Here is a 10,801-nt window from a genome sequence, read left to right as displayed (position 1 = left end):
AGACTTTACAAATGACAGAGACACCTGAGTGCCTGGACAGTCACCCAAACTTTTTCTGCAACACTGGGTATCCATCTTTAGTCTATAGGACTACTGTATCACTCAGACCTTTCAGTGAAGCAGGAAATTTGAAATACTGTTCTGCCTTGTATTGGCAAATTTCATCAGTTGTGTTTTCCTGCCTGTATCCTGCATAAAAGTAACATATCTTAAGATAATGTTCTAGAGAAATATACATATAGAATATTGTCAGTATTATGTTTTCAGTTGCACACATGTATGTGATATTTTAGAATCCCATTACCTATGATGATGTGAATATTGACTTCACTTCGAAAGAGTGGACTTTGCTGGATACTTCTCAGAAGAATCTCTACAAAGATGTGATGCTGGAGACCTACAAGAACCTCACTGATATAGGTAAGACTGTATTTTACTTTATATTTTAAAAAATAGGACAACATCAATTGGTTATTGATGCTCTTCTTTAATTTTATTGAAAGAGAGAAAAGAATGTGTTAAATAAATCAGTCAATGTTCTAAAGTTCACTGAAGACAATAACTTAAATTTTGCACATTTTTCAATAGTAAATGTATATTTTCTGGCACTACATTTTAGGATACAGTTGGGAAGACAATACTACTGAAGAGCAGTGCACAAGTTCTAAAAGACATGAAAGGTAATTTTCATTTACAAGCTCATAGAAATGTGTCTCTGAAGAAATTGAAATGTGTCCTGAATTTTGAAACAGAAACATCAGGGTAATTAGGCACAGCTTAAATTGCATTGAAGATTGTTAAATTCTCACAAAACCATGAAACTCAACTTCCATTAAGTGAACTACAACTAGCAAAACAACATTTTGAGAATGAAGATAAGGAAACAACAACATAAGAGAAATTACCACTTGAATCATCACACCATGAGAGCCATGCTATAGGAATGTAATTCCATTCAGTTCTTACTCCCTATATCACTAAAGGTATACACATGATTGATGTGATAAGCATATCTCCATACCTTCCATTGAGAAAAAACTGCACAGAAAATTTAGTTTTACTCATGTAATTGCTGTTACTTTTGTAAGTTTAGTGATTTGGCAAATTACTCTCAAATGTCAAGAGGCAGGTATTGCAGAGAATCCTTCATCTCTGTAGCACATGTATATAAAGAACAGAAAGTCAAACTGAAGTAAATATGGAAGCCTCTTCTTTGTAAACTTCCCTTACTAAACATCATGTGTGACTCAGGATACAAGCCATATGAGCAAATAAATATGGACAGCATAATATACCACTCCCACAGAATATTTAAAAGAGATTTAGTAATGCCAATTTAAGCATACTTTTTGAATTTGATTCATGTGTAGAAGTAATTTATTTTCCTGTTTCATTGATAATACACCAAAAAGTTCACTCTGAAGAAAAGGCCAATGAATCTAGGACTGTGTACATACTTCTGCTTGTTCTAGTTCATTAGCAAAGGTAGTAGGACCCAAAGTGTAGGAAAATTTCAAAATTCAATAATGGTGATAAAGATCTGAATTTTCCCAGTTCTCTTCAATATGTAAAAAAAAATCACCTGTAGATAAAGGTACTAAAAATTAAAAACATATATTAGAGGACTATACCTGTAGTTCTATCTTCAAAGATGCAAAACAATCTCTTCAAAGTTTGAAAACAACCCTTAATGTAGGGGAAATATGAGTGTAAAAACAGTGATAAGTCTGTAAGATATGATTCTTCTTCACAAATGCAACAAATTGCAATATTAATCTATACAGATTTCAAGATTTAACATTGTATTGAAGGTGGTAAAACATTTACATGCCTATTTTCCTTGCAGGCATGAAGGAAGCCAAACTGGAGAGAAGCGTTCTGCATATACACAATGTCTTAAAACCTTTGCACATAACAGTCATCTTTAAAGGCATAAAACAACACATAGTGGAGGGAAACACTATGAATGTAACCAATGTCATAAAGTCTTTGCTAGTCACAGTAAACTTCAAATGCATAGAAGGACACACACTGGGGAGAAACCCTATGAATGTAATCAGTGTGGTAAAGCCTTTTCTCAGCACAGTCATCTTCAAACGCATAAAAGAACACATACTGGAGAGAAACCCTATGAATGTAATCAGTGTGGTAAAGCTTTTTCTCAGCAAAATACTCTTCAGATACATAAAAGGACACATACTGGAGAGAAACCCTATGAATGTAATCAGTGTGGTAAAGCTTTTTCTCGGCAAAATACTCTTCAAATACATAAAAGGACACATACTGGAGAGAAACCTTATAAATGTAATCAGTGTGGTAAAGCCTTTGCTCAGCACAGTCATCTTCAAACGCATAAAAATAGACATACTGGAGTGAAACCTTATGAATGTAATCATTGTGGTAAAGGCTTTACTGATCAGAGTGCACTTCATGTGCATAAAAACACACATACTGGCGAGAAACCCTATGAATGTAATCAGTGTGGTAAAGTCTTTGCTCGTAATAGTCATCTTCAAATACATAAAAGGACACATACTGGGGAGAAACCCTATGAATGTAATCAGTGTGGTAAAGCCTTTTCTCAGCACAGTCATCTTCAAACGCATAAAAGGACACATACTGGAGAGAAACCCTATGAATGTATTCAGTGTGGTAAAGCCTTTCCTCACCAAAGTACTCTTAAAATGCATAAAAGAACACATACTGGAGAGAAACCCTATGGATGTAATCAGTGTGGCCAAGCCTTTGCTCGTCACAGTCATCTTAAAATGCATAAAAGGATACACACTGGAGAGAAACCCTATGAATGTAGTCAGTGTGGTAAAGCCTTTTCTCACCAAAATACTCTTCAAATGCATAAAAGAATACATACTGGAGAGAAACCTTATGAATGCAATCAATGTGGAAAAGCCTTTATTTATAACAGTGTTCTTCGTGTGCATAAAAGATCACATACTGGAGAGAAACCCTATGAATGTAATCAGTGTGGTAAAGTCTTTTCTCATCACAGTAATCTTCAAATGCATAAAAGAACACATACTGGAGAGAAACCCTATGAATGTAATCAGTGTGGTAAAGCCTTTGCTCGTAATAGTCATCTTCAAATGCATAAAAGAGTACATACAGGAGAGAAACCCTATGAATGTAATCAGTGTGGTAAAGCCTTTGCTCGTAATAGTCATCTTCAAATGCATAAAAGAGTACATACAGGAGAGAAACCCTATGAATGTAATCAGTGTGGTAAAGCCTTTGCTCGTAATAGTCATCTTCAAATACCTAAAAGGACACATACTGGAGAGAAACCCTATGAATGTATTCAGTGTGGTAAAGCCTTTGTTCAGCACATTTCACTTCAAATGCATGAAGGAACACATAAAGAACAGAAACATTATGAATGAAATCAGTGTGATAAATTCTTCGCATTTCAAAGTGTTTTTAAAGCGCATAAAAGTGCACATACTTGAGAAAAACCATATAAACCTTATCAATCCCATAAAGTCTTTGCTTGGCCAATTCATCTTCAGATACATAAAAGGACACATAACAGGAGGAACTCTAAGAATGCTATCAGTGTGGAAAAGCTTTTGCGTGTAAATTGTTCCTTCAAAACCATAAAATAACGCATATTGTAGACAAACCATTTAAGGTAATCAGTGTGGTATAGCTTTTGCATATAACCAGGAGTCTTTGACATCATTCCACAAAAATAATTCATTAGTGAAAGTATAAATTTAGACAGTGTGGTTTATTTGTGCACTTCATACAAGATTGAACTTTGTATGTAATCAACCTGATAAAGCCTTTCCAACTTTCAATCATTTTTGGGTACCTAAAAAAAGATTGTGAGGGCTTCTCATTATCAAGTATTCGGTGGGATCTTTAGCCATCACACTCCCAACCATTTACACAACAATATTTCTTTTGTAGCAGTAATTTGAGAGTGTCAACAATCTGTGCAAGCATTATGATGTCCATTTTTATATTGTTTCTCCAGCACAATCATGTAAAAATAAATTTATGAACTTATGAAGCCATATTTGTAGTGTAAAAGGTTGAGGCAAGGAAACAACACCCCATTCAGAAACCAGACCCAGTGAGATAAACTCATTTTTTCCGTGAAGCTGGAGCCAAAATAAGACATTCTGAAATAAGACAAATGGTTAAAACGGACCAATGAAAGAAACACAATTTGGGACTGAAAGCAAAGACAAAGAAAACTAAGTGTGAAACCAAAAAAAAATCCCAAGTAGGAATTCAGCCAATTTCAAAGATTTTTAAAGCTCAGTAATTGAAATTTTACCAAGTAACATGCTGAGAAATATTCTCCATGAAAAACATATGTCCCTAAGAAGACATATATAAACTATGTGCTTCTTCAGTTGGAATCTACCATTTTCCACAATGGTAGTAGGAGCCACTTTCCTGAATTCCTCCTTCTCAAATGAATCTCGTCCATTATTTTCAGTCTTTTGACAGAGTGAATGTGAAATTACCTAGTGGAATGTAGCAGAGAATCAACATACACCTCCGTTGGTAAACTCCCTTAGGGGAGCAGAGTGGGAGAAAAAACTTGTCATTGGTGAAGTAGCACAGTGCTACATTTCTGGAGCCGTTTCCCCCATAGTTGAGTGAAGCAGAGAAGTGACACTTTGGGCTGGTGCTAAATAAAAATATTTATCATTTCTTGGAAACTCCCTAGTGGAGCAGAGAAGAGAAGAGAAGAGAAGAGAAGAGAAGAGAAGAGAAGAGAAGAGAAGAGAAGAGAAGAGAAGAGAAGCAATGGACACATTTGGCAGTAAAGTCTCTTAGCAGAGTGGAGCAAATCTCAGTTGCAATGGTTCTTTCTCTCTGAGAAAGGAGATGGAGTGCTACATCCTGCACAGAGACCATCTCCCTTTAACACAACTTCATGTAGAGCCTAACATCCTGACAGTCAGAATAACTTTTTCCTCACATCTGTGTGATTCCTGGATTCCTTCCCTTCACAGCAGCATGTGTAGCCTGACATTGGACACTCAGGATAAAATTTTCTTCAGACCTCTTGGTATCCAAAGAATCAGTAATACCATTACTTCTCAAAACTTGTGATACCTTTCTATTCAAAGCTGCAGGTATCCAGGCTATTTTCCCTTCTCAGATGAAGGTATAGACTGAATTACGACATTAGGGGTACATTTCCCTCCATAGCTGTAACATTTGCACTGTGATTTTAAATGATAGTTTATCACTTTTAGGTTTATCGTTCACTTCAAGTGCATTCAGGTGTAAAACTTATTAATTTGTATTATTTTCTCTCCTCTTTGTGTTATAACATCTACACCACCATATAAAAAATTATTTTGGCCCTTGTTAACAGAGAGGTACAGAAGCATCATTAAAATTTGAATGGCACCTAAAGCAGGGGTCTAAAAACTCAAATCCCTAAGATGCAGCATGAGGCAGAGAGTGAGAACTGATATTAGAAGTCACTGCTTTGGGAGTTCTATTTTGAAATATTAGAGGTGCATGCCAAAGAGTGCTATATCTGTAGCAAGTCAATTTAGTGAATTTTATTTTGTTGTCCTTATATTCCTTGTGTGACTTTTGTTCATTTTGTACTTTTGCTTAGTGATAGTTATTTTTCTGTTGAAATGTATATAATGTTACACCCCCGATCTTCTAAGGGGTACATTTTTTTTTTAAATATCAGCTGTTCGAGATCATATTTTTCAAATAATTATTTGTCTGAAAGGGTGGTGGTTTGTTGTTTCTGGTTACGTTTTCCATATTTTCACAAATATATTTCTGATTTTCATGTTTATTAAGCAGCCTGGCTCAGGTGTCAGTAATGATGAGGGATACATTTGAATTCATGATCCTCATTCATCTGTTGCTTGAGTACAAGTACAAGTGTAGATTATATACTCCCTATATGTGCTGTTTTCTCAACATAATTGAGGAATGTTAATGTTAAACTGCTCAATAGAAGATAATATAAGAAACATTAAATACCTCATGTGTGTATTCAAAAGTGTATTTTCTTATATCTGATGTTGTTTCTGGGAATATAAACTTGTCCTTGTGGATGAGCAGTCAGTGTTCTAAGTGCTGAGCCTTCTATTCACACACATGAATATGTCATTCATAGCAATAAATGTGATTGGCTGATATAACTTCATCTTTATCTCAACCCTGATACCTTGGAATAAATATATGATTGATTTTATCAGAAACTAACTGAGACCTGGTGCTTATGAAATTTTCCAGGCCCACATCTCCACAAATTGAGGCAAAAGTACAAAATAAATTATCGTGAACGAAGCTGACAATAAAAGTCTTCAAAAAGATGGTTGACTAACCAAAACCACAAGAGTGAGTTTGTCTCCCATGTGGTAACTAGGCATGAATAGGTTACCATAAGCTCACATGTTAGATATACACCTTCTTGAGTTTATACCTCATTGAAGAGAGAATAGGAATTTGCAGGCATGAAGTCTCTCTTGTTTGAATGAGCTTATATTCTCCTTCTCTGATACCTGCAAACATTCAGTATAGATCTCGGAATGGTGGTGACTACAGATGACATGGGGATTGTGAGGAGATCCTGACACTTGAAGTCTAAGGCTTAGACCATAAGGTCTTTACAAAGAGATGTGGAGATTGGAAGAAATTTTAGGGAGAGAGCTTTAGTTTGAAAGCACAAGGATCAAATGTCCGAGAGTTTTCTTCAGTTGTAACTGAGGACAAGTTGGCATAAACTGTACTCTGTTTCCACTCAGCTGTGTTGGGTCAGCCTCCTCCACTCCTTCCACTCTTTAAGTTTTGGCAACTCATGTTGTTGTCAGTGACAGTACCCTGCAACATTAGGACTGTAAAGCTCCTCAGTCTCCATCTCAGCAATCCCTGGTACCTGCCTGACTCACATGAATAAGCTTATTCTAAGTGACATTTATATCACCCAGTTTAACTAACATCTAGTGAAAGCATAGGCACCATGAAATTCTAAATTTCCGGGGAATTTCATTGTGGGAAATTACTGATACCATTAGATGAGAATCTCTATACTGAAGCAATACCCATGACTTGCCTAACCATCTTGATGGAGAGATGGGAACTGACATTTTGTGGAGGCTTTTAGAAATGGGACAACCTTTAATATATGTCTTAGTTATACTACTTAGTTGTGCATATCTATTGCCTCCTATCCAAATCTGTTGGGACCCAAGGATGGATTAATTACCTTATGTCTTCATCACTGTTCCAAATAGTATCAGACAGGTATCATCCTACTAGTTTTCTATCCAAAACAGCATATTCAATCCTGAAACCATAACACAACAAGCAGAAATGGACTCAGCAGACCTTACTCAAATGTTTGCACATACTTAATTCACACATACTTAACAGAAAGAAGGGGGAAAATAGTGGGAAAAAAGAGTGAAACGTATACAATGTAATTTAAATAAAATGTAAAACAACAAATGTGTAATAAAAGTGTGGTGAGAGAGTGAGCTTAACAATTAAGAACACTGGTATTGTTATATTGGAAAGACATTATATTACTAGAAATCATGGTTCCTCTCCATCTCCTGTAACTTCAGTTCCAAGTGAACTTATTCCCTCTTCTGGCCTCTGCTGGTACTGCACACATCCAAATACCAGAAACTGCATATACATGAAATAAACTTTAAAAATGAAATTCTTTCTGGTCCTTCATAAAAGGATGTGGCCTTCCTCTGAGCCAGCATGCTCAGAGACAAAGAATCCTTATTCTGAGGGAAGAATACCTCAGAATCGCTATTGATTTAATTGTGCATAAGTGTTTTTTTTTTTGTATTTGAGCTCTATGTGCTTTTATGTGAGACTCCAGTTTTCAGATGGAATAAGAGGCCCTCCACAAATTCACAAGATGAGAAATCCTCCTGACTTTGTGTATTCAATGTGTTGGAAAATATGTGTGGAACAATGGGCACATAGGAAATCTGGTTCATTTGTCAACCTCTGATATGTTTCAAATCTCTCAGCCATAATCTGTAAATATTTGAGAGGGTAAAATCATGCACTTAATAAAAGATGATCACATTTGTCTTCCCTGTATCTATGTGGGTGAAATGAGAGAAGCAACTCCAAATAGTTGTGTTCTGACCTCCACACATGTGCTGTTTTCCTTATGCCCACAATCGCAGAAATAGAAACACATAAACATCAGACAAACAAATACGCACATACACACCAGACACACACACACACACACACACACACACACACACACACACACACACCACACACACACAGTCGTCGCGGAGTATAGTAGGAAAACAATAGGGATTTAACAAATCTAAACACAAAAATATCTGCTTAACATTGAAAACTAGTCTTACCAGAAAGACAGGAAAACTCTCTTTTCAGAGAAGAGATGCTAGGAGCCTTAGGACACTATTAGGTTTCTTTCTTTTGATTTCTTATTTTGGTGGGAAGTTTTGAGACAGTGATTCTCTGTGGTTTTGGTTTCTTTACTCAAAATATCTGTAGCCCTACTATATACAGATATACATTCGTTGAGAAAGACATAAGAGAAACACCACCCTTTACAATTGTCACAAACAACATAAAATACCTTGGAGTAACACTAACCAAAAAAGGGAAAGTCCTGTACAGTAGGAATTTTGATTCTCTAAAGGAAGAAATCAAATAAGATATCAGAAAATGGAAAGATATCCCATGTTCTTTGATAGGTAGGATCAACATAGTAAAAATGGCAATCTTGCCAAAAGCAATCTACAGATTCAATGCAATCCCCATCAAATTCCCAGCAAAATTTTTCACAGACCTTGACAGTACAATTCTAAACTTTACATGGAGAACCAAAAGACCCAGGATAGTGAAAACAACACTGTACAATAAAGAAACTTCTGGAGGCATCACCATGCCTGGCGTCAAACTCTATTACAGTGCTATAGTTCTGTAAATAGATTGGTATCCGCACAAAAATTGACAGGTAGACCAATGGGATCGAGTTGAAACCGCTGATATTAACCCACACACCTACAAACACCTGATTTTTCTCAAATAAGCTAAACATATATGATGGAATAAAGAAAGCATCTTCAACAAATGGTTCTGGCATTACTGGATGCTGGCATGCAGAAGACTGCAGATGAATCCATGTCTATCATCATGCACAAAACGTAAGTCCAAATGGATCAAAGACCTCAACATAAATCTAGCCACACTGAACGTATTAGAAGACAAAGTGGCAAATATCCTTGAACGAACTGGTACAGGAGACTGCTTCCTGAACACTACACCAGTAGCAAAGACATTGAGATCAACAATTAAAATGGGACCTCCTGAAACTGAGAAGCTTCTGTAAGGCAAAGGAAATAGTCAGCAAGACAAAATGGCAGCTCACAGACTGGGAAAAGATATTCACCAACCCCATATCTGACAGTTGGCTGATTTCCAAAATATAGAAAGAACTCAAGAAGCTAGTCTCCAAAACACCAAGCCATCCAAATAAAAAGTGGGGTACAGAACTAAATAGACAGTTCTCAATAAAGGAATCTAAAATGACTGAAAGATACACATAAAGTGTTCAACATCCTTAGCCATCAGGGAAATGCATATCCTGTCAGAATGGTGAAAATCAAAATCACCAATGACAGTTTATGCTGGAGAGGGTGTGGAGAAAGGGGAAAACTCCTCCACTGGTGGTGGAAGTGCCAACTTGTGCAGCCACTTTTTAAATCAGTATGGTGACTCCATAAGAAAATGGGAATCAGTCTACCAAAAAATCCAGCAATTCCACTATTGAGCATATACCCAAAAGAAGCACATTCATACAACAAAGACATCTGTTCAACGATGTTCATTGCAACACAATTTGTAATAGCCAAAAACTGGAAGCAGCCTAGATGCCCCTCAACTCAAGAATGGATAGGGAAAATGCAGTACATTTAAACAATGGATTACTACTCAGTGGGAAAAAAACAAAACAAAACATTGTAATCCTGAAATTTGCAGGAAAATGGATGGATATATTAGAAACCATTCTGAGGGAGGTAATCCAATCACAAAAAGGCAAATATGGTATGTACACACTCATATGTGGATTTTAGACATAGGGTAAAAATTACCAGCCTACAATCCACACTTCCAGAGAAGCTAGTAAACAAGGAGGAACCTAGACAGACATACATGGTACCCTGTGAAGGGGAAAGGGACAAGATCTCCTGGGAAATTATGAGTATGGGGAGGGGAGAGGGAGCCATCAGAATGAGAATGGTAGAAGCCGAGGTGTGAGGAGGACTTGAGGCAGCAGGAAGTTTGGTTTGGAGGAAGAGTAGAGGAGAGAAATATAAGAGATACCATAATGCAGGGAGCCATTATAGGTTTAAAGAGAAATCAGGCACTAGGGAAATGTCTGTATATCTACAAAGATTATACCAAGGTACAGTCTAAGCTACAGAGTACAATCTACATTTAATGCCCTCACCTGATAATGAAATTGATGCCTGATGAATATGCCATCCTAGAGCCTTCACTCAGCAGCTGGTGGAAGTTGAAGCAGACACCCACTGCTAAAAAATAAACTGAACAGGAATCCAGTTGCTTAGAATGAGGAATGATGAGCAAAGTCGTCAAGAATATCATAATGGTGAAACCCACAGAAACAGCTGACCTGAAGTAGCGGGAGCTCTTGGACCTCAGTATTGAACCGATCCAGAACCCATGAATATGGGTGTCATCGACGAGGCCTCAGAAATCTCTGTAGCCTCTTGTAGTAGATCAGTACTTATCCCTAGCATAGGAATGGACTTTT

The 10,801-nt window shown here is 36.8% G+C and overlaps 1 protein-coding gene across 1 annotated transcript; it reads left to right on the top strand.

The window, feature by feature from the left end:
* The first annotated feature begins 386 nt into the window (after positions 1–386).
* LOC113838353 (zinc finger protein 431-like) lies at positions 387–3,398 on the top strand. The gene is made up of 3 exons (XM_035453589.1): positions 387–420; positions 620–680; positions 1,931–3,398. Exons 1-3 carry the CDS (start codon positions 387–389, stop codon positions 3,396–3,398), a joined length of 1,563 nt encoding a protein of 520 aa, XP_035309480.1.
* The last annotated feature ends 7,403 nt before the right edge of the window (positions 3,399–10,801 follow it).

Source organism: Cricetulus griseus, unplaced genomic scaffold (genome assembly GCF_003668045.3).
Source record: "Cricetulus griseus strain 17A/GY unplaced genomic scaffold, alternate assembly CriGri-PICRH-1.0 unplaced_scaffold_1, whole genome shotgun sequence".
In the NCBI taxonomy this organism is placed as follows: Eukaryota; Metazoa; Chordata; class Mammalia; order Rodentia; family Cricetidae; genus Cricetulus; species Cricetulus griseus.
Note: the sequence above shows the minus strand (reverse complement) of the source record. Positions and strands in the feature narration are given on the sequence as shown.